Source organism: Nylanderia fulva, unplaced genomic scaffold (assembly GCF_048542155.1).
Source record: "Nylanderia fulva isolate GAGA-0341 unplaced genomic scaffold, ASM4854215v1 Scaffold10, whole genome shotgun sequence".
Classification (NCBI taxonomy): Eukaryota; Metazoa; Arthropoda; class Insecta; order Hymenoptera; family Formicidae; genus Nylanderia; species Nylanderia fulva.
The window spans coordinates 5,761,006-5,787,336 of NW_028189193.1; the positions used below are offsets into that span (position 1 = coordinate 5,761,006).

At 29.0% G+C, this 26,331-nt stretch overlaps 2 protein-coding genes across 2 annotated transcripts; one reads left to right on the forward strand and one right to left on the reverse strand.

Annotated features, from left to right (window-relative positions):
* The first annotated feature begins 3 nt into the window (after window positions 1-3).
* On the forward strand, window positions 4-3,931 carry cin (Molybdenum cofactor synthesis protein cinnamon). Its single transcript, XM_029317494.2, has 11 exons — window positions 4-169; window positions 500-654; window positions 737-921; window positions 1,009-1,216; window positions 1,426-1,704; window positions 1,767-1,833; window positions 1,908-2,022; window positions 2,111-2,386; window positions 2,740-2,879; window positions 2,970-3,157; window positions 3,229-3,931. The coding sequence occupies exons 1-11, from the start codon at window positions 79-81 to the stop codon at window positions 3,481-3,483; spliced, it is 1,959 nt and encodes a 652-aa protein (XP_029173327.2). The 5' UTR covers window positions 4-78; the 3' UTR covers window positions 3,484-3,931.
* Window positions 3,932-7,985: 4,054 nt separating this feature from the next.
* On the reverse strand, window positions 7,986-10,888 carry LOC114942226 (beta-keto L-gulonate decarboxylase-like). Its single transcript, XM_085481651.1, has 6 exons — window positions 10,827-10,888; window positions 9,690-10,101; window positions 9,523-9,618; window positions 9,232-9,456; window positions 8,937-9,103; window positions 7,986-8,310 (listed from the first exon to the last, which is right to left on the reverse strand). Exons 2-6 carry the CDS (start codon window positions 10,033-10,035, stop codon window positions 8,176-8,178), a joined length of 969 nt encoding a protein of 322 aa, XP_085337777.1. The 5' UTR covers window positions 10,036-10,101; window positions 10,827-10,888; the 3' UTR covers window positions 7,986-8,175.
* Window positions 10,889-26,331: the final 15,443 nt, after the last annotated feature.

Consider the following 26,331-nt stretch of genomic DNA (forward strand, 5'->3'; position numbering starts at 1 on the left):
TATATAAGTATATAGTATATACTTTTAGCTTATTTTGAAACTAGTGCAAAGTGCAACCAGTTTAGTTAAAGAAAACAGATGTCATTGCATCACATGACAGATAGCTACTTGTTAACAAGTTTTGAAAAGATTAGAAAAATGACGCTAATAAAATTTGCAATTTTAACTGGTATGTATTTTAAATATATCTACTTCATGTTATAAAAAAATATACATTAATAAAATCTATTTTAATAAAAGATTAAAACGTTTTAACTCCACATATACATATTTAAGAGGTTACATATTTTATTCTTTACTTTTAAGTATTAATAATCTTTTTTAATAGAAACAAATAATTATTTTCAATGTATTTTGTAGAGTATTTATTGATTATTTATAAATATTAACATAAAATCTGGGATATATATTTTATATAAAGTATTTGTTTCTCTCATTATTTCTTTATAAAAATTAAAAAAAAAAAATATATATATATAATTCTGTTATAATTATTTAGTAAGCGATACCTGTGCAAGTGGTGAGAAAATGGATGAAAGTGGTACTAAATTGAAAGCACTTATTAATGCTCGGGATAAAGATTCATTGGGAAGTATACTTCAAGGAGAAGTATCTTACACCGCAACTGTACAAGATGATGAAGCCTTAATAATGGTAGCTATACATAGGTATATTTCATATACTACATTTCGTGTAGTATACTGATATTTTAATTTATCATATTTGCTCAATGCAGAAATATTTAATTGAGTGGAGCGATGACAAAGTAGATGTTATTCTCACAACTGGTGGCACTGGATTTTCTAAGAGAGATGTTACACCAGAGGCTACTAGAAAAACTATACATAAAGAAGCTCCCGGAATGTCTTTAGCAATGTTTATGTCAAGTATGAAAGTGACACCAATGGCTATGCTTTCTCGGTGAAGTTATTTCTATTTATTAGAGTAATCCATAAAATTTGTAATCCATAAAATTATGTAATATTTATATTTTTAATGTATTTTCAGAGCTGTATGTGGAATTCGATATAAAACTCTAATCATTAATTTGCCCGGTTCAACTAAAGCTGCAACGGAATGCTTGAGTGCAATTGCATTTGCGATACCACATGCAGTAGATTTGATCTTAGATAATAAAACAAAAATTAAAGATACACATGACATTGTGCAACATAATATTACATCTTGTTCGCATAACAAGTCTTGTACAAATCTGGTAAGATACTTTTTTTTATTATATTATTATTATTATATGTGTACTTAAACATAGACATATGCATATATATATATATATACACACACATATATATATATATGTATGTATGTATGTATGTATGTACGAAACATATAATTTTTAATAAAATAATGTATTTATATGTGCGTTTATGTGTGAGAGACTGTGTATATATAATTAATTTATTTCAGCTAAATTTTGAACATGTAGCAATACGTCCCAGAGAATCTCCATTTCCTATGATTTCTGTAAAGGAAGCGGTGGAAATAATTTGTAATTCTGTAAAAAAGGATAGAGAAGTCGAAAATGTTAATACAAATGATGCCTATGGTAGAATATTATCTGAAGCCATATATTCCAATTACGATTTACCACCATTTCGAGCTTCCATTAAAGATGGATATGCGATTTTAGCGAGCGATGGGAAAGGTAGAAGAAGAGTGTTAGGTGGTGTAAAAGCAGGAACTACAGTAAGTTGTAATAATAATAAGTACTCAATACGAGCCAGATCTATAAGAAAAAATTTTTTTAGTCTACATTAGTTTCTCTCGAACCTGGCACTTGTGTACGTGTGAATACTGGAGCACCTATTCCCGATGGTGAGTGGTTTTAATAGCAAATTACCTTATTTACCATAAAGAACTCTTTGCTACATTTTTATCTTCGATTGCAGAAGCAACAGCAGTTGTACAAGTTGAAGACACAAAGCTAATATTAAAGAGTTCTGATAATACAGAGGAAAAAGAAATTGAAATAATGACACAACCAAAAGAAGGACAAGATATTAGGTATAAGCTCATTAATTTTCACATATTTTCTTTGGAACAAATTTTATGGAGTCATATATTTATTTGTTTGTTTGCTCTGATGTTGCAGATCTATTGGTTGCGATATAAAAAAAGGAAGCTTAGTTTTAAATCCGTACAGAAGTATTGGTCCAGCAGAAATAGGACTTCTGGCAGCTTGTGGTTGCAAACGTGTTAAAGTTATTAAACTTCCAACTGTAGGTATATTGTCTACTGGAGATGAGTTACAAGAAGCTGGAGAACCTTTAAAACCAGGACATGTCTACGATAGCAACAGAATAACTCTAATTGCACTATTAAGAGAGAATGGTTTCAATCCTTTGGATTTTGGAATTGCGGTCGATGAGTAAATACCATCACAATTTTTGTTAAGTTTTCTGTGCGCATTGTTATTAATAATGAAATTATTTAATTTATTTATTATAATTTTATTTAGATTTATTGAAGAAAAAATTATTTTATTTTATTTTTTTTCAATTATATTTATTCTAAATCTATTATTAGATAAAATATTAAAAAAATATTTTATTCTTTTATTCCAAATATTTTAGAATTTTGAAGAAAAATAATATACACATATATATGGCCATGTGTTAAACTATTTGTGAAAGGATTTTATATTCTAAAATTAAACATATGTCAATATATTCTCGAAAAAATTAATTTTTTAATATAATGATTATAAATATTATTTTGTAGGGAGACCTCTATGGTACGCAAAATGGAGGAAGCTTTAAAAAAAGTGGATGTACTTGTGACAACAGGTTCTGTGTCCATGGGCGATAGAGATATGTTGAAACCCATTTTAGAGAAATATTTCAATGCTACAATACATTTTGGTGCATATTTTAATTTTCTCTTATCAAAATTATAAATATATTTAAAGATTTCGCAAAGATAATATAGATTTAAAAAAAATGTTCTTTCAGGTCGCGTAAATATGAAACCGGGGAAGCCGACGACATTTGCGACGTGTCTTTACAATTCGGTAAAGAAGTACTGTATCTGTTTGCCGGGAAATCCAGTTTCCGCAGTCGTAACCGCGCGTTTATTTCTTTTACCCCTCCTGAACGAGATGCACGGCGATTCTTCCGAACCAGTCGTAGTGCAAGCTAAGGTTTGTCAAATTATTTTTACATATTTCACAAAACAGAAATGATTTATACACCATTTATTTTTTATTTCCAGTTGATGTCGTCGTATAATTTGGATCCGCGGCCCGAGTATGCAAGAGCGATCCTGAAGTGGAGTAACAACGAAGCGTTTCCGGTTGCATTCAGCACCGGACATCAAATCAGCAGCAAGCTACTCAGCTGTAAAGACGCTAATGCGCTTTTAATGCTACCGGCACGAACGGAGAAGAAACCGATCCTGAATAAGGACGAGCTGGTACCAGCGATGCTTATCGGTTTTAACACATCAGATATAAAAATACGATACTAAATATATGTTTCTTACTTAAACATATATATTTTCTGCTTGAATACATATGTATATTTTTCTACTGAAATATATATGTATACAGGGTGTCCCATAATTCGCGAATCATTTTTCATTTAGCAGGTAGAAAGCATTATTTGATCAAGAGGCGGTCTCATGCAGCGAGCGGCGACCAATGTAGTGGCGCCGCAAAGTAAGATGATACTTTTGATACTAAGCGGCATATAACAAAGAAGTCATCCGACATGCACACCGAGTCCGGCCTACCGCTTTCTATCCGCTCATTCGTTTAGATATTTCAGTTAATAACTCAATAATTATTGCGAATATCGCAAAATGATACATGAATTTTCTATTCAGTTTAACAGGCTCTATCTGCCCATGAAAGGTGATTCGCGAATTGTGGGACACCCTGTATATATTTCTTACTTTTTCATGTTATACGAACAAATTTACTAGTTTTTTAGATATTTATTGTTTCTTTTCTCCTCCCCTTTTATCCTTCTCTTTTTTTCTCTTAAACTAAATAGAATTATATACTGTATGTGTATATATAAATGCAATCATATACGATTTAATTTTTATTAACAATAATCGAAGCTCAAGAAAGAAAATAAACGATTATATAAAATATAAATGCCATAGATTTCTCCTTTCATCTTTTTTGATCATACTAGAATTTTTGTATATCTTTTAAACTTTTTGATTATACTCTATTTCTTCTGTGAGGAAGAGGGACGAATTTTAATTTACAAATTCGTGTTTCACGCAGAAAAATACACAATATGTAAAGTTTATTCGATAAAGTCGAAGAGGATTTTCTCAAATTCTCACCCAAAATAAGTAAAAATTAATGAGACTCACCGAAACGAAGCGTAGTAGCAAAATTGTAAACTGTAAAATATAAATATACATAAGAAATTAGATAGTGAAATTATTTAAAAAATAATTTATAAAAATAAATAAAATATTTCGAAAAATAAAATTATTATTTATATCGAGCTTAAGAGTAAAAATAAAATATAATAAAAAATACTAAATAATAAAAATCATAAAAAATAATAAATAAATTATATTCACCATATAGTTACTCCATCATAGCCCGAAGCCACCCTGGGTTTCTTTCTCGTAGAAAAAAAATGTGTTTACTAAATTAGATTGATTTAAAATTTTAAAAATTCTCTAAATTTTAAAGGAAGTAATTAATATAATTTTTAAAAAATATTTGAATTAGAAGAAATAAAATATAGATGTTTCTAAGTTATTCGATTCTTTTTCCATTATTTTGTATACGTATAATTTATACATGTTCAGGAAAAATCTTTAAATGATTTGAAATTTATCAAACACCTTATAATTATATTATAAATTATATAAACGCACAAATATATATATATATATATATATATATATGTAATTTGTACTTACGTTATAAAATGTCTTATTGTTCAAATACTTTAATTAGTATTATCGTCAAACGTATCTTCTTTTGCTGTTAGCAAATGTATGATTAATCGCATGAAACGTTTTAGAATATATTATTCTCTTAAATGTAATCTTCAGCACAAAAAATAACAACAAAATATGAAAACGGTCAAATATACAAGTCAATATCGATTAAAGATATTGTAAATATATCTTGAATTTACCAACAAATTTTAATACAAAAACTTATACAATTAATTCTTAAAACAAGAAAACAATTAAAAAAAAAAATTATCATAAAAATTGATCTCTTTTGAACTAGAATTTAAGTCTGGATTTAAGTTTGAATGTTTTTCTGAATAATTTTACGTTATTATCATGCGTTGTCTAAGATTATTATAATTTTATTTTCATGTCAATCTACAGAATCGTCTTAATCTCATCTATGCATGCTATTTGTGTATATACATATACATATTCAAATATATATATATATATATATATATATGTTTACATATATGATCGCAAACTAAAGATTATAATCTTTGAAACTTTTTAGGATTTATTGAAAAGATTGTGATCCATATTTCATCAATAAAATTTTATATAAAATACTTCAGTATTTACGTTTGCAATTTTCCGCCATACAAAACATTTAAAATATAATTAAATTTACTTTTAAATTGTATCATTTTTAAATTATATCATATAATAGTAATAAATATTGTATTACATTTGTTTTTTTTTTATTTTAATACGGTCCATAAAAAGTACAAAAATTTCGAAATCTTGTTATATAATATATAAGAATATATGTTAATATGCCATGTTTCAAAAATTTAGAATAATTTAATGTTGCGTAATTTATGCTTATATCCGCTTATGAGTTTCATGCAATTTTATATAATATCTAAAAGTATAAGCTCTCATATACGTTTTGTTTCGAGACGTGCTACGAAATAATCTTTTCATTATACTACTTCCATAAGTTAGGAGAAATTCTTTCAAACGAATTATATATATTGACAATGAAAAAAAAATGAAAGAAGAGTACAAAAAGAAGGAAAACATTTTCTTAATTACAATTAAGATTTTTGCCAAAAGTTTTATAACTATTGATAGAAATTTAGTTCTTCGAATATTTGGAAATGTCTAGTCTCGTATTTTTAATTCCATTGTTACACACATTATATGCAAACACTGTGTAATGGAAATTGTATGAATAGGTCGAAAGCAATCTTCTGCTATTAATAATAATAGTAATTTCTCAATTTCCACTGAACAGTTTTTCCTTTCTTCCAAAAATACTTTATATTCTTTCGTTATAGGATCATAATAATGAGCAACAATATTCTTGTGTTAAGACTATTATTATAAGAAAGTAAGAAGAACTGAAAATAAATTGAATTATGAAATGGACGTGTTACCAATTAAATCATTATGCAGCAGGAAAAACGCCTTTATACAAAGAAATGAAATTCCGTGCTGTCTTTGGTTATATTAAAGATTATTGTTTTATGAATTGTAAATAAATCATTATAAATAAAAGTCTTTTTCTATTTTTGTTATTTTATTTTTTTATTATAATTGTGACAACTAATTTTCTATTAACATGAAGTACACGATACGCATTTAAACGATTTGTATATTATAATTAATGCCAATATATATGGTTTCATATTTTTTAAACACTATATATATACAATCATTTTAATGGTCTGCTTTCTCAGTTCGAAATGATCGGTCGGAAAGACATAAAATCAAGATCAAATCGACCAACTCGGCATCAATTTGACATTGATTCGACATCGATTTAACTATTATTTCTAGCTGGGTTATAACTTAATAGAATAAATATAAAAATAGAAACATAAAATATAACGTATGTACGAAACATATACGCAAAATAGTATTTTTAAAATTATTTTTTTCTTTAGAAAAGATCGTCTTTATGTAAATCATCAAATTTTGGTAAATTATTTCTATAGATCGTTTGGTAAAAAAAATTTGTGGAATATATGCATATATTAAATAAAATGTATAATTATATATTATATTATATATGCATATATATAAATAATATTTATATGATATGTAACAACTGTACTCAATATATAAATATTAAAGAGAAATTAATATATAAATGTATATTATACAAAAATATAAAGTAGTATATAAATATAAATATATTTGAGTGTATTTTACAAATTTGGTTTATATTTGTTTACTTTCTCTATTTAATTTTAATTTATATATATATATATATATATATATATATATATATATATATATATATAATTATGAAATATATATATAATATATATATATATTTATCAACAAATATACATTTTGAAATATTTATACTAATATACAATATATTTCTATTTTGATACAAACTATTTTTATAGATCGTTTTGTAAAGAGTTTGTGGTATATATACGTATATAAATTTGTGAAATTATATATTATATTTTATATATATATATATATATAAATGATAATTACATATTATATTATATATATGTATATATATAAATAATAATTATATGTTATGTAACACCTGTACGCAATATATAAATATTAAACAGAAATTAATATATAAATGTATATTATACAAATATTTAAAGTAGTATATAGATAAATATATATTTGTGTGTATTTTACATACTTGGTTTATATTAGTATGTTTTCTTTATTTAATGTATATATATATATATATATATATATATATATATCTTACAAATACATCATTTTTATATATTTATATTAATATAAAGTTTATATTTTTTGCTAATTGTCAATAAAAATAGTCTGATAATTTGTACATTTACAGAATATTTAGAGAAAAAGTTTATAATGATATTATCGAACTTCTTAACATATTCTTCTCTGATATTTTTCTCCACAATCAATCGAAATAAAAACATAGATTATGTGTACTACTCTAATTAATCAGTATTAAAATATAATAATTAAATAATGAAATAAATGATAGATAATAAATTGATAATAAAATATATAGTTAATAAGAATTAATACGATTTACGTTTCAAAATTAATGAGATACTTCTTGTGCAAAACTAAAGATATATATGAAATATCTCAATGATGTTACATTTTTGGAGCCGAAAATATGTTATAACATTTTCTGCTTAAATATCTCATAAAATTATTTTACATTTATCACGAAGCACAGCTAGTACAGATGACATGATTTTATTTCAAGCGTGGACAAATTTGTATGAAAAATGATACGTTTTAGTAAATATACTAATAAAAATAAAACATACGTTCCGCTATATCAAAGTAACCAACATATTCTGTCTCTTCTGGCGTGATGTCGTTGAGAAATTGGTCGAACACGTTAGGGATTGAGTAAAACATATAACGATCATTTGTATAAAACTGCAAAATATAAAGTTCATGAAGTTAATGTTATTATGAATTAATGTTAATGAATTAATGTTATTTAATATTATGTCGCTTCGAAAATCAAATATCAATGTTATCATTCTCATGTTACTATGATCATATGAAATTTTGAAATATAAATATATGTTAATTTCCATAACATAGTATAAATATATAACAAAACGCGTATAAACTCATAAATTATAATCAAAGGAAGAAATAGAAAATATATGAAAATATAAAGAATATAACAATGTAAACAATAACAATTTATAATTTAATCAAACAATTAAAAGGCAATAAGAGATAATTAAATCAATCAGTAATTTATTAGTGAAAAGATGTATAACATATTAAATAACATACAAAAATAAATTTGTACAAAAATAAATAAATACGAATTAATTTTTGTATGTTATTTAATATCTTATACATCTTTTCACTAATAAATTACTGATTGATTTAATTAGCTCTTATTGCCTTTTAATTGTTTGATTCATTTAATAAAGAGCTTTTACAAATTATATTATAATTTAATTATACAATATATATGAAAATGGAGAATTTAAAATTATATAATATTTAAAAAATTAATTTTTGGATGTGCACAAATAACTTACAAGTCCATCATGTTGTCCTTCAATTATGACTGGATCATTGACTATTACGCCCACACATACTTTTGCATTTAAATTACAGTTTATTGTCCTACACCGTGGCTGGTCATTCTTTGGAAATTTGCCCAGTTTTATTTGTCCCCCTTGTATTAGGAGCAGGCCATTTAACCCTAAAGTATTAAGTATGAAAGATTTATTTATTTATATATACGTCATTTCTATGAATTAATATTTTAATTTTTACTTTGTATTTATTTTGGTAATGAAATTATATAGTTTCGTATAAACAATTTTTTACCTATTTTAAAATATAAGCGCTTATGCAAAATATTCTGTATTAATGTTATGATGTTGTAATTGATTTTGCGTCCTTTAGCGCGTATTTTAAGCACCATTCCCGATTTTTGTAAACTGCGAAAATGGTTGCATCCCGTTTTAATATGTATTATTTCATTCCTATTTATTTGTCTTTCCAAATCATTACGAGTATATACTTCCAAAATAGCTGTATTCCCGGACATTCCTGTTAAAATGTAAGACTATTGTATTTCAAATGCGAAAGATCAAGAATATTTGTTATATTTCTTACCAGTATTTATCAAATTGTACGGTTCTCTGGTTAAATCAGGACAGGCAACAATTTCAATTTGAAATTCGTCAAAGTATTCGTGTAATTCGTACAGAACTGTAGCAATATGTAATAACAGATGTAAAGTATTAAATAACTAAATTAAGTAATAAATGTTTTATACGTACTATCCCTGATATCTTTAAGAGTAATTGAATTAAATGATGGTATGCATTCGATTTTATCTCTGAGGTCATCTTCAGGCTCATTTTCGGGGTCATTGTCGGGCTCATTTCTGATGTTCATTCGTAATAACGCTGCATTGAGGTAATTTCCGAGCTCTGCTGCGGGGCGATTTTCGTTTTCCTCTCCAGACTCTTTTGGTATGACAAGTTTAGATTCTTTTAGAGGCTTTCTTTCCAGCTTTTCTTCGGGATTATTTGTGGGTTCACCTCTGGGATTATTTTTGATTTCACTTTTGGTTTTGATGATTCCTTCACGTTTAACACATTTTGGCTTATTCGGTTTACCCATAATGCTCAATTCGAGTTTAACGCGACAATGTCGTGCAATGTAAGAATGTTATGATTTATTAGATTGCTATAAAAAAAGCAACAATTATTGTATCAGTTTTTTATATACAGAACATAACATGTAGCAGAGTATATCACAATTATTTTTACAGAGAATATAGTATTATTAATAATGTACATAAATTTTGAGGATATGATGTAAAATTATGTTTAATTGTGTTTTATGACATGCATTTTAAAAAGTAGATTGTAATTAATCTGGGCAAACATATCTGATATTAAAATAGAAAATTTATTTATTAAATTAGATTGATTTGAAATTATAAAAATTCTCAAGTTTTAAAGGAAGTAATTAATATTTTTTTTAAGAAATATTTGAATTAGAAGAAATAAAATATATATGTTCCTGGGTTCTGAGGTTACACTTTTTCCATTATTTTGTATATGTATAATTTACATGTTCAGGAAAAATCTTTAAAAATGACTTAAAATTTATCAAACACTTTATAATTATATTATAAATTATTTAAACGCAGAAAATATTTCTGCAAATATTTGTAAATGTACACATAAATTATATATATATATATATATATATATAATTTATGTGTACATTTATGTTATATATTAATAATTATAAATTATATATATATATATATATATATATATATAATTTATGTGTACATTTACAAATATTTGCAGAAATATTTTTTGCGTTATTAATATTTTGATAAATTTATAATTTTTATATATATATATATATATATATATATATATATATAAAATTCGTACCCACGTAATGAATTGTCTTATTGCTCAAATACTTTAATTAGTATTATCGTCAAACGTGTCTTCTTTCGCTGTTTGCAAATGTATGACTAATCGCACGGAACGTTTTAGTATATATTATTCTCTCAAATGTAACCAAAAGCACAAAAAAACAACAAAATATGAAAACGGTCAAATATACAAGTCAATATCGTTTATAGATATTGTAAATATATCTTGAATTTACCAACGAATTTTAATACAAAAACTTATACAATTGATTTATAAAACAAGAAGACAATTTAAAAAAAAGTTATCATAATTTTTGCTTCTGTTTTAAACTTAAAATCTGGATTTCAGTTTAAATATTTCTGAAAAATTTGACGTTGATTATAAAGTATCATGCGTCGTCTATAAGATTATTATAATTAATTTTATTTATATGTCAATCTTCAGAATCGTTTTAATCTTATCTATGCATGCTATATATTTATATATACATACGAGTATACAAATGCGTATACGTACACATATATATATATATATTTGTATGTATGTATGTATGTATGTATGAAACATATAATTTTTAATAAAATAATGTATTTATATGTGCGTTTATGTTTGAGAGACTGTGTATATATAATTAATTTATTTCAGCTAAATTTTGAACATGTAGCAATACGTTTCGGAGTATCCCCATTTCCTATGATTTCTGTAAAGGAACCGGTGGAAATAATTTGTAATTCTGTAAAAAAGGATAAAGAAGTCGAAATTGTAAATACAAATGATGTTTATGGTAGAATATTATCTGTGTGTGTGTGTGTGTGTGAAGCCATATATTCCAATTACGATATACTACCATTTCAAGCTTCCATTAAAGATGGATATGCGATATTAGCGAGCGATGGGAAAGGTAGAAGAAGAGTGTTAGGTAGTGTAAAAGCATTATTTTTTATATTTTACTGACTATTTGGACGAAGAAATCGTGGAAATCGCGCTGAAAGAAAAATTGCAAATGGCGGTGCGACTTTGTCGCGATTTTTACGATCATATATATGAAAGTGCGAGTTTGAATATTAATTAGCGTCTTCACGTCGTTAATTAATTATTAAGTATATATAAATTCGATCGCGTCCTGACATCAATTTAACTGTATAATTTCGTAATCGCGATCGCATGCGCGTCGGCCGCGAGTCTCGCTCGACGTTCGATAATCGATCTCTCGATTGCGCGCGCGCGCGTGACGTCACAGAGCTGACTTGAGCCGCCGCCGAAGTTCGCGCGCGCGAGTTTACGAGGACGGATCGCGAGATTTATCGAGCGTTTTCGACGCGAAATTTTTCCAGCTTTTCGGCGTCGTCGAGCGCGATCTAAGCGATTACGCGTTTTCGGTCGCACTTCCGCGTCATCGTGTCCGAGTTTCGTTCGGCGATGAACCAATAAGTCCGTAATTTTCGCAAAAATCAGTCGGTCGTGACAAGATCGCGCCTGCCATATTTTATTACTATTATCCTCCCCGATAAGGCTTTAAAAAAAGCATCGGTTTTGTTCGCGCGAGAAGCTCTCGCAATTCTCGCGTTTTATCAAAATGCGCGTCGAAAACGTGACAGCTAAAACCTGGACGTCGTCGCGAATGGCGGAAAAAAATAACGCGAGTTAAAGTGTTTCGAATGTGCCATGAAGGAAAGAAAGAGAGAGATTATGTTATCTATTTATCTTTGCGGTAATGATTTACATTTCACATTATTGTTATTATATAATAATAAAAAATATTCTGGATTTATACATATTTTGAGATAATTACAATATTTAATAATAAATATAATTTTTAATAATTTTATAATAATAAATATTTGTATGTGTGTAAAATACAATTTATACATTGTACTATATTGAAGATACATGTAGAAATTATTATTTATGTAACTAGATTTTTTTACTATTAAATATTTTAATTAAAATATTTATTATCAACGTTTCTACGTTTCCTTAAAAAAATATTTTTTTGCAAATTATATTTCTTTTTAACATCTTAAAGTACGAATAGAAAAGTTAATGCGCACATAATTTAATTATTTTTTGAAATATTAAAGTAATATTTAAATTTTTTAATTAATTTTAATATTTCAAAGAATAATTTAAAATATTATTATAAATAATTTAAATATTTCGATAATTGTCTTATATAAAAAAAAATTATTTGAAATATTTATATGTATTTTACAGATCAATATTGTCTACAACTCCGTTATTGTTGTACATCAAATTGATGAGTACTAAATTATTAAAAAAAAAATTCAAGATAATTTGTGAAATTGTGAATATTTGTGAAAATTATAATCAAAATGATATAATCAAAAATATTATAATACATATATATATAAGATAAAAGCATTAAAAAAAAACTTTTTTCTGAAAATGATGATGTAATTTGCAATAATAGATGCATCAGTAAAATTCTTTTTATTCTTATTTTTATGTGAATAAATTTTTGATATCTAAGTTTACCATTTTTTATTTTTATACTTAATTACACCTTAAAGAGTTGAAGTTTCAAATTAATCAGAATATATATATAAATATATATCAGAAATTTATTATCTTGAAGTAAATAAACTAAAATAAATTATTGTTAATATGTGTTTTGATGCACATTATAATAGAGATTTTTTTCAATGTGCATGTTACTAATATAAATAAAAAAATAAGAAATGTTTAATAGTTATTTGATAACACATTTCAATTAATTTAATAAGTATTGATGATTAAATTATATCTATTAATTATAATACGCTAATTTTATCTTTTCTTCACATTTATTTATGCTAAATAATTTGACTTTAATAAAGTTTATTAAATACGTGTAAAGTTAAGTTTAATTAAAACGAAAATAATATTTAATGAATATTTTGTCGCGAAACAACGAATATAATAGATTATTTTAAAGATTTAATTAATGATATGCACAAATATTAAAATACTTGATATTTCTTTGGAGAGATTTCTCCTTTCGAGAGGAAAAGAAGGTGAGTGTATTATTTATTATGATTTTTTACTTATGTATATATAGGCTTTTTTACATATTTATAGCTGCGATTCTGCAAGCCTGCTCACAAGCAATATATTATTGAATTTTCATTTTTTGTATGAAACTGTTGCAAATAATAAATTATATCGGCTTATATTACGGTTAATATCTATAATTGTTGCATCGAGAGTCGGAGTGCAGAAAAGGTAAAGTACTCTAATAATAATAATAATAATAATAATAATATTGTATGACAGATTATGGCGTAAAACGTGATAATTTTATGATGGTAGACTTGGAACACAATACCGAAAAAATATTTAATAAAAATATATGCCTTAAGTATTGACCGGATATCATGTCAGAGATGAACTTAATATAGCATATGTTTACAAAATTGTGTATTTTTGTGCGTAAAACACGAATCTGTAAATTAAAATTCGACGCCTTTACAGATGATGATCATTTTAATGTTTTTTCCTTGAGAGCGACACTTTTAATTTTCAGATTTGTAATTTATGCATAAAAATACGCAATATTGTACAGTTTTGGAATAATCGGAGAGAATGGAGCTCTCCATTAATAAAGCGTTAATTTGCTAATTATTTTAAAATAATGTTTAAAATATGTTTAAAAAATTAGAATAGTAATAATGTTGTAAATAATATGTCATATCTTATCCTCGGTTAAATAGGAAAATTAACTGATAACTCAAAAATATTAATTAAAGAATTATAACATATTATTGAAAATATATTATTATTTTTATTTTATTATAACACATTATTATTTTATAATTTAATGAGCAAACGTTTTATTAATATCTTTTTACAAAAATCATATATTTAAGCCATTTATTTGCTAATTAAATTTTTATAATTATAATACGTTACAAAAATAAAAATAATGTTTTAAATAATATTGTGAACTGAATTAATATTTTTGACAGTTATCAGCTGATTTCTGTCAAAAATTATTCACGGATATAAGATATTTTACCATACTAGTATTATTTTACAACATATTATTACTATCTTAATTTTTTTAATATAATATTATTTCAAAATTTAAATAGCAAAAATTGACGCTTTATTACTATTTTTTGACAGAAATCATCTGGTTAATGCGTTAACACTGCAGCTGAAAAAGTCGTTAGTAAATTCTTCTTGTAATTTAATAAAAGTTGTAAACTTCTCCTGGATATTTTATTCAATCAGTTTTTTTAAGATCTTTCTATCTTTGATACTTTTTCCATCCTGAGATGTTGAAAGAGATATAAAAATTTTTGTTTGCATTTAATTAATCTTATCTATATATGTGCATCATTCAATTTCAAGTACTTAAAAAAATTGAGATCAAATAAAAATATTAAATTCAAATAATATTAAATATTAAATATTAAAGATCAAATAGTGTCAAGTGTAATCGATAATATAATACTTAAAATTATTTACATATATTTCTCAAAATCCGAAGAGATTTGTATAATATCAATTTCTTTGAATTCAATTTGGTCAAAGAATTTATTAGCTGATTTAGTGTTCAATTTTCTAAACAGAAATCTTATTAATAAAATAAATGATAATCCTTAAGAGTCGCCAGTAATAAATAATAAAAATCTCTCCTCCAATTTTAAAGTCGACCAGACTGGCAATAATTTATTTAAAAAATTAGTTAAATTACAACGTTTCGGCTGTCATTGCAGCCCTTTTCAAGTAATCAGATTAATACAATAAATCAAATTTACAGCAAACCCCCGACAAAATTAACCATTGTTTTGATGACCAATGTATAACTGACAGAAGTGAGCACGAAAAAATAGATGTTGACTGTTAGCAGGAAACTTAGTCACTGTGACTAAGTTTCCTGCTAACAGTCAACATCTATTTTTTCGTGCTCACTTCTGTCAGTTATACATTGTTCATCAAAACAATGGTTAATTTTGTCGGGGGTTTGCTGTAAATTTGATTTATTGTATTAATCTGATTACTTGAAAAGGGCTGCAATGACAGCCGAAACGTTGTAATTTAACTAATTTTTTAAATAAATTATTGCCAGTCTGGTCGACTTTAAAATTGGAGGAGAGATTTTCAGAAATCTTATTATTCTATTACAATTTTTTTATGATATAGTCTGAATTATATTTTCTTTTTATTTTTTATAATACATAATTTTTGTTATCTAGCGATCTTAGACAAAGCTCTTCTACCCGCTTGCATAATACTATGTAATTTACAATTCAACTCTCGTCTTGTAAAGAATAGTAACGTCGTTCGTGAGAAGCAATGATCACGTCCTGGAACGTGAAAAGAATGCGTTGTATTCACAATATAGAGAGATAGTTTATTGTATATGCATACAATTAAAATAATTAAGCACTTAATTAAATAATCTCTTGTTTTTGAAGAGTCCTATTGTAAATTTCAACAATTACATTTGATACTGTTAATTAACTTGATATTTTTAATTAAGGAATAATAATTAATCAAAGAATCCCGCACCAAATACAAAGGATTTTGGCTTTCAGTGAAATTTACTGTTTTTTCATATGTTGTAGCTTATGACTTGTCGAATAAAAGGTGTAATAGTCTGAAAGCTAAATACTGGATAATTAACGAAATACAGCCAGTCAAACAACACGCAAAGTTCTAATTTTTTTTATGTTAGACTGGCTGTAAATTAGCAATCATCTGTTACTTAAATTTGCGAGCTTATTACGTTTTTTGTTCAGCAAATCATAAATAAGTTACAACATCTAACGATAAGAAAAAATCAACTAATTTTACTGCACTGAAAAAAAAATTTTTTGAGTTCGAATAAATATTTATCTCAATTATAATTAAATATTTGAAATAAATAAATATTTATGGTTTAAAAAGGATTTTTTTATATCAAAAAAATTTTTTTTACATCCAATCAATATTGTTAGTATCACATAAATAATTTATAAGGCAGTATTGCAATAAATATTTATTTGAATTCAATAAATTTTCTTCAGCATTTTTTTCAATTTCATCTAAGATTTTATATGAGTTCAAAAACCCTCGTACTAATCGTATAAAATTAAATCTTGGTAAGATCGTTGTTTTTTATCGAGAAAAATTAGGCTATATTTAGCGAAGACCAGGCATACTTTGGGTTTGAATTTTTCAGTTCAGCAGAGTTTAAATCTTGGCTAAATAGGGTATGAAATTTCTAGTTTCCGTTTAAAGAGAGAGAGGGAGAGCGTATTTGAGTTTCCCCTAAGTAAGATTCGAGTTTTTGTCTCCACTAAGCAAGGTTTGAATCTAAGCAGAGTTTGAAAATGTAATGCTGTCAATATTCATAAAAATAAAACAATATTTTCATCTTCTGACATAAATGTCAGCGTAAATATAAAATAAAAATGTATGCATACTTTATGAACATTCAAGTATATATACATATAATTAATAGAAAATAATAGCAGAAGAAGAGAGAAGAGAAAATAGCGTAAGAGAAAAATTCACAAGAGAAGATTCTTCTTTCGAGAGAAGCTGTCTTTTAGCATTAAGTTTATTTTTATTAGAAAATAATGCAAAAATGTATTGAAAAAGCACTTATAAAATAAAAAAGACAAATTTAGTTGAATTATAAATTACAATAATAATTATTATTAAGATTTTCTATGACTTTAAATTTCTAGAGATTGTGTAGGAATTACGTTTAAGAGAAATTAGTTTTGGAATTGTTAAAATTTATTATTTCGGTATTTTTAAAACATTCTATGCAATTCTGCAGAAAAATTACTTTGTAAAATTATTTATAATAAAATTTAATAATTGACAATTTTTTATATTTTGGTTCGAGCGACTTAGAGCAATCAAGTCTTGTGTCATAAATATTTCTGAATAAAATGTTTATAATAAAAATACTTCTAACACATATATGAGAATAAAGATAACATCATTTATGATTATCACTGTCATCGATAACGTATCGTGTAATAGTCGGAAATTAAATGACATGTACATGTACATACATGCGAGAAATAAACGTCAAAGCGCAGCAATTGGAAATATTTTAATGAGAAAGGAGAGAGAAAAAAGAGAGAAATATATAATTTTATATATAATATTGTTAGCTTATAATGTATAAAAAGTTAATGATAGTGATTGATTACATACGGATTTTTACAAATATATATTTTATATTTTGAATTTTGTTTCTTTTCAATAGAATATTTAAATATTGAAAAATCTATAAGCAAGAAAAAAAATTAAATCACATTAATTCGCGTGATCACACGTGAAAAACATTTTTAATCAGCTGTGTCTGATTAAAAAATATATCTGATAAACGAGAAACTTTCTTCTTAAGGATAAGAAGTTCCTAAGAATAAGGATGAAAAATTCTGTTCGTCTTCTTACTTCTCTCATTTGCAGCCCCTCAATTTCTTTGAATGAGATTATCTGATTTCAAGAGCGACGATTACGGCGACACAATGAAATGGTACTTTATTTCAAGGGTTTCATTGCCACTAGAGTCTCTTAATAATTGCCAGATTCAAATTAAATTCTCCGAGCACCGTCTGTCTCATTAGCATGTGGCGAGGTTTGCCTGGCAATTGAAATTATTCAGAAATCCAGAAGTCCCCGAAGGGCATAGGTAATCCTTTACGAGCCAGGGACTTGGCGACAGTAACACCGGTGCGTTTTACGGATAATTGCACGTATACATATATGCGGAGTATGCAAACGTATGTGTGTGTGTATTGGTACGAACATCGATCACGAATTCACTCTTAGGATAGGTATATTAAATCGCGATACTCAAAATGCATCAAAATTCTCTCGAAAATCTTGAAATTTATTATTGTATTGTGATACGCAAAAGAATGAATTAATATATATTTATAATAAATTATATATACAAATTTTATATATAAATTTTACATATAAATTTTATATATAAATTTTACATACAAATTTTATATATAAATTTTATATATAAAAATTTTATATACAAAAGAAGAGAATTTTCTTTTAAAGTTTACCCTGAAAATCATGATAATCATAAGGCAATAAAATATTTAAAATAAAATAAAAAAATATTAAAATTAACGGAACATATTTTATATCTTATGATGATAGATATTAATAATTTTTATTGTGGTAAATATTATTCAGAAAAACTTGTATAAAATGCTTTCAATACTATTTTGTCCCACGATTACCATGATTTTCACAATAAATTTTAAGATATAATTCTCTCTGTGTATAATTTTTGTATATAAATTTTATATATAAAATTTTATATAAAATTTATATAAAAATTTATATATATATATATAATTATTTATATATATAATTTTATATAAAAATTTTATGTATAAAATTATATATGTATAAATATGTATATTGCGAAAAAAAATGAGAGAAGGCGAGAAAACATGATGGACTGTGGAAACTCGACAGTTCATGGCTTATTGTAATGTGCATGATGTGGACCTAAATCATAATGCGGGCTATGAACTGTGTAAAGTGCGTTCGTGCGTTTGCTAATGTCGATATCGGGCTGACACACACTGCATCGTGTGTTATCTGCATGCATATTAGAGAGAGCAAGAGAAAGAGGATATAGGCATCTCATGCGAAATATTATGTTAAATACACGACGCACAATGCGTTTACAAATAACAGTTTGTTTCCGAATAATAGAGATACTTTTTTTTAAATAGATAATTCTAAAAATATTGAATTCAATACAATTATAATAAATTATTATAATATATATATATATATATATATTTATATATATATATATATATATATATATATATAATAATTAACATGAATATTCTCCTCGCGACCTAATATCATAAAATTTGTGCAGACTTAATTTTCTGGATCATTCTTCTGTACCATGGATGATTTCAATTTTCTCAATCTTTTCCTTCTTTGTTCCCTTTTTCTCTCTCTCTTTGAAGCATCAAATTTAATATATAATATATTTATAATATATTTATTAATAATATATATTAATAAATATTATATAATATTATATTATATATTAATATAATATAATAATATATTAATATAATATAATAATATATTAATATATATATATTATATAAAATATATTATATAATATATATTAATAAATATATGAAATTATATATTATTATTATAAAATATATTTTAATAAATATAAAATATATGTATATATCTTTTTTATTAATAAATAAAATATATATATACTGTTTGATTTGCGTTCTCTCATTAAACATGCATACATGCGTACAAGGGTGTTGCGGACGAGAGTAACGCGAGAGCACATATATACAAACGCGTGTACATACATATATATATACATATACATACGTCAGGTAATAATGCTGGCACGTGTATGTACAAGAGTATCGGAGTATCGGAGAGGTGCTAACATCGTCGAGAGAGAGAGATGCCGCAATTACGTGATCGTGCGTATTCCGTTAGTAAATCTGGCTTTTGTGCATGCGTCCACTTATCTGTTTCGAATGCACGAATTCAACAAGCCCTGGGAGAGATTTCGGGGGCTAATTACGTGACTTTCGCGTTCGCCCTTCGTTGCGATCCGATAATGTTGCAGCGCGATTTTCGCCCGATAAAAAGCATATATGTATATATCTATATATCTTCGCCGGGCGCGATCGATTTATTACCGGATCGGAAAATACGGTCGCTTGAAATTGAAACTATCATATCGCGATAATTTTTTTTCTTTTTCTCTCTCTCTCTCTCTCTTTTTAAATTTTTTTTCTTTGAAAAACTACTAGGCGAGATTTAACGCGAGGGTTTTCACTTCTGTATTCCTCGGACGCGTTTTAAGTCCATCGTTTTAATGCCATTTGCCGCACCTGCAGCCGCACGCGATATTTTAATGATTAAATATCCGCCTCTAATGCGAATGTGATTTAGATGTTGCGCGTTTACGTCCTCCGGTGCCAGTGCTGTAATAGCTGTTGAGCTAGAAATTTATATCGTCGGGTATTATCATAAAAATGTATCAGCCGCGAAGGGATGATCTTAAATCATGCCGGGACTCGGACAAGAATTGCCGAGATTAACTAAGGCTCCGGTCATATTAATTAATTTCGCAAACTGTAAATGCGATTCTTAGTTTTGGAAACAATATACAGGATGTCCCAGAACTAGTAGTAAACTTCTGTTAACGGGATGCTGACCATGTCTGTTTTATCGACTTTGAATTCAAGGGTTTTTCTTTTTATTGGCTATACAGATTAAAAAATCCTTCTCTACAATTAAAGTACTGATAATAATAAACGGGGAGCGTTGTAATTTTGTATTAAAAAAAAAATAATAAAACTTAAAAATACAGTTTTTTATCGGCCCTTTGCATCAGCTCATAACAATACTTATTTAATACAAAAGTTCTGCAGTTTATTTGTGCACAAAATATGGCGCTCCCAATAGAGATGACATGAAAAAATAATACAGAAGTAATAAAGTACTTTTATTGTGGAGGATTTTTCAATCTGTATATTCAATAAAAAGTGAACCTAACTTAACTTAAATTCGGTAAAACAGAACTACAGCAGCATCTTCTTGATAGTAGATTCTAGCAATAATTGGGAACGATTTTTCCTCAACGAAAATGTCGAAATATGAATAATTTTTGAGTTATAATAAGCGATTGCAAATAAGGAGTTTTTTGCAAACTTCTTTTAATTTTACGTAAAGTTTACTTTACTAGAATTTTAATTTAAGACGATACTTAATTACGAAGATACATGATGGCAAAAATTGAGAACAAGCAAAAAATGATGGCCTCCTTTGACATTTTTGTTAAGGAAAAATTGTCTCCAAATGATCCCAGGAATCTGCCATTAACAAGTTTACTATTAATTTTAGGACCCCCTGTATATTCTGAATCATTCGTAATTTTCTCAGATTTATGTATTATTTTTATATAGATGGATTTTTAAGCCATTATTTATTTTAATGATTAAAATCAATTTTTTTTTTATATTAAAACGTACTTCAATCTATAGATATATTTATTCTACTTTAAAATTCGGATCATGTATATTTTTATAACGATAGTCTACTACGCAGAAAAATTTCTCATTAGAGATGACGATTCGTGTATATAAGAAAGGTAATTTGTAAAAAGTCAATGTTGAATTATCGAGAAACTTCAATTCTAGAAAATGGTGTCTTTTTATTGAAAATGAGAAGATATATCTCTTTTCAACATACGACTTATTCTTTGGTCATCTAACATTGATATTAATTGAATTGATTTTATAAAGCATTTTTGTCATTCATTAAATAACATGAAAGATTACGAGTAATTTAAAATCCGTATTCGATACAAGTAACCTGGTTCCATCTAATTAGTATAATGAGGCGGAAAATACACAGTTAAAAGTTTCCTTTTTTTCCTTTTGACTTCACTCGAAGAAACTATTTTCCTATTCGCATCGCGGATTGAGGTTTAAAGAAGTTTCCGAGTGAGCAGAGAGAAAGAAAGAGAAAGATAAAAAAAAAGGTGATAAATTCCACGAATGCCAACAAGCAAGTGGAACTGCAAAAGAGAGCTTCAAGATCTCGAAGAATTTTGCTATGTCGACCATGGGAATAAATTCCATCCTGCTAGTTTTTTCTTCAGATTTATAAAAGACACATATTGATTCCTGTGGCATATAAGAAGCATCTATATTTAATAATAATAATAATTCCAAAAATGTAGAAAGAAGTGTTTGTTTTTTAAAATTTTTAAATATTATTGTAGGAATCACGGATAAAATAATTAAGTATTACGAGAAATGGTTTAATATAGGTATATTCAGATAACTTATCCGCAGTTCCACGTACTCTACGGCTTCGCGAAATTCGGTGCTCTTCTCCCGGAACCTCGGGAGAGACGCTTTATATCTTCGTCAAGCCCCGCGTGAGCCAATCAGGAAGCGACACATCGAGTGTTCAAATTCGCATATCTAATCCATCGCATGGCAAAACAAGAGTACAAAAACTGTCTCAAGACAAATACGGGCTCGAGACAATAGATCCGCAAGTCACAATAAATTTCGGCCACGACCGATTCGTCAACACGAGAAATAACAATATATCAAAACAACTTGAAATAAAAACGGACTTAAGACGATAAATTCTCGATTCCTACATTCGGCCATCCTGCGTTAATATCTGTCCTCAGATATTCTCCTCGGAAACCTCGTCATCGGTCGTTATTTCATCTTCTTCATTTATCCAACGCTTCATGTATTCAGCTGCAGTGGATGTCTCGTAAGGCCCTTCATGTACGCCCACCTTCTCGACGATGTAGCGGTCATTTCGCAATATCTTTTTAACTCGATACGGGCCCAAATACTTGTGCGCAAATTTTAACCCAGGGTTAGCCTGCGTTCTTTTGATAGCCACCTGGTCGCCCACTACGTAAGGCATAGCCGGCTTCCTTCGCTTGTTGAATCCTCGGCGATTCTCCTGCTGTGTCTGTCGAATAATTTCCTTGGCTTGACTCCTTATTTCATCACGGTTTTCTTCGAATATAGAAATTAGCTCTTTCTCCACCAATTCTCGGATGGAGACGTCGTCTTTTATCTTAATATCTGTCCCGAACAGTAACCTGAAGGGCGTCGTTCCAATGCTCCTATGTTGCGTGGCATTCAAATATTTCTGCACTGTATCTAAATATTTATGCCACTCTTCTGGTCGGGGGGCAGACAGCTTTGTCAACAGCGGAATTAACGTCCGGTTGACCCGTTCGACTTGCCCGTTGGCTCTGGGCATTCCCGTTGTGGTAAGGACATGTTGTATTCCCTCCGCCTTGCAATATTCCTGAAAATCGCTTGAGGTGAATGCGGACCCGCGGTCCGAAATTAGTCTTCTCGGATTTCCAAAAACATGCGACTGTTTTGTTAAGCACGCCAACACCTCCGCTGTGTTCGCCGTCTTAACAGGATAAAGCCATACAAACTTTGTAAACGCGTCTATTACCGCCAGTATATATCGATACTGTTTCCGCGTCGAAGGGAGCGGTCCCAGGTGATCAAGATGAAATGTGTCCAAAGGAGTCTCTCCCTTCTCGATGGGATGCAACAATCCTTCCTTCTTACCATACTTCCTTTCGGCTAGGATACACAACACGCAATTTCGAACAACTTTTTCGACTTTCGCTTTTAAGACCGGAATCCAATAATCTTTCGCGACTATACGCTCAGTTTTACCCGCTGGCATATGACCTTTTTCGTGTACGTACCGGATAATTTGCGTGTGCATCGGTCGGGGAATCACCATTCGCTCTTCATCGCTAGTTAATTTATATAAAATTCCTGCTCGCATTACCAAGTTATCAGTCTTTTTCGCCTCCACCAGCTCAATAATTTCTCGCGAACGAACGTCTTCGCATTGAGCTTTCCGAATTCGCGTTATTATATTATCTTCGCACTCATTCCACATGCACACAGGCAACGGATTTCGACTTAGCGCGTCAACATGCGCCATCGCTTTCCCGGGGCGGTGCTCAATCGTATAATTAAATTCTTCCAATTGCAGAGCCCACCTCGCCACGCGCACACATAAATCTTTTTTGCTCATAGTGAGACTAAACGCTTTACAATCTGTCAATATCTTAAAAGGAATGCCTATCAGATACACGCGAAATTTTTTCAAAGCTTTAATGACTGCGAGCTCCTCGAGTTTGTAACTGCTAATAAATCTACGGAAATAACCTGATAATCCTAGAAAACTCTGAACCTGCCTCACGTTCCTCGGCTCAGGAAATCTTGTGACCGCGTCCGTTTTTATCGTCGACGGCCGCACCACACCCTTACGCATCCATTCGCTTATCTGTGTTTTTATTACCTGCTTCTCCTGTTCGGAACATCTCCGCGCTCGCTGATACACAGGCTCATCGTCCTTAAGAATTAATCGCATTTTAACATCTATATCGCGTATTTTATTCGGCGCATAATTTTGTATCATATTTTCTAATGTATCTCTATTTTTATCGTCAAGGTGCGCAATGTCAAATTTATTCGCTTCATACTCATAGTCGATCTGTAACACTTCAGGTATTTTTGACAATCCCTGATCCGAATTTGGCCTCAAAACTAGTATTTCATTCTTTATTAAAATCTCTACAGTTCTTAGAAAATCGGCTCCAATAATTAAATCATATCGCATGAGCTCATCGGAAACTACCCATATTTTCATTGAATACACGTTATCATCTATACGAACGTCGGCCTCGAACTCGCCTAACGTCTCATTACCGTCCGATCCTATACCACGGAAATAGATTTTATTCTCTTTTAACGGAACGTTCAATCGACTATAGCAATCCGCACGCATTAAGCACATATCGCTACCGGTATCTATTATCGCTCGGATATCGCAATCAACGATGCGCACGTCTTTATAATATTTTCTATCGCGGAACTCGCTCACCGCACAACTATCTTTAGTGCTCGTTTTTCCAGTGCACTTCGCCGCTACGTGCCCGCGCTCGCCGCACCGAAAACACTTCACTCCACTTTCTTTTGTCGGGCCATTCGCCCTGATGTGATTTTGTCCGCCGCAATTATAACATCGTCGTGGTTTCTGCGCCTCGCCGTCGCCTCTCCGCTGCCTCGCTCCTCCCTGAGATCTCGCGTCACCGCCAGGTTGTCCCATCGGGGTTGCCGTACCATCTTTTTGACCCTTCGGCCGGAAGGTCACCCTCTCAAATGCCCGCAACAAAGATGCCGTCGTCTCAAATCCCTGGATCCGCGCTTGGTTTTGCAGATTTATATCCGCTATTCCGTCAATGACGTAATCAACGAGATCGCCTTCTTCGACTGGCACCTTATTCGCCAGAATTATTTTATCGTGGAGGTACGCGCTGAAAGCCTCGTCTTTCCTCCAGATTCGTCCCTCAAATTCTTTTCTGCGCGCTACTTTATTCGGGCGGTGGTCGAACATGTCCTTCATTTCTGCCAAAAGATCGTCTGCCGATATCTCGATGTGCTCCGGCTTTGAACGAAACCATTCGGCCGCTTTTCCTTTGAGGCGTGAGCCTATTAATATTTTAATCATATTATCTCGCAACCCATAGGTAGTCGCGAGGAGACGCACCTGCTTCTCCCAGACGCTCCAGGAGTCGGTGGCCCCGTCAAAATGTGCTAACAATTCAGCAATCGCTGTTATGCCGACTCGCACCGTCGCTCCCATCGTCTCCGTCCATCTCTCACCTTCTCGGCCACGCTCGGTCTCTCGCTCTCTCTCTCCTGCCCGAAGATGATCAGCCTCTCGCCGCGCCAACGCGAGCTCTCGCCCTAGGAGTTCTCTCTCTCTCCTGAGCATGTCCAGCTCCCGCCGGGTCATCTCCGTCTCGCTCACACCGGATGCTGCGGATGCCACGGATGTATCTTGTTCTTCGCTGTGCAACATATGATTCTGCACATTGTTTTCTCGCTCGCCGAGCCAATCACCCACAGGATCCGCTTCCAATAATCGGCTAATTAATTCGCTTTTTGCTCCG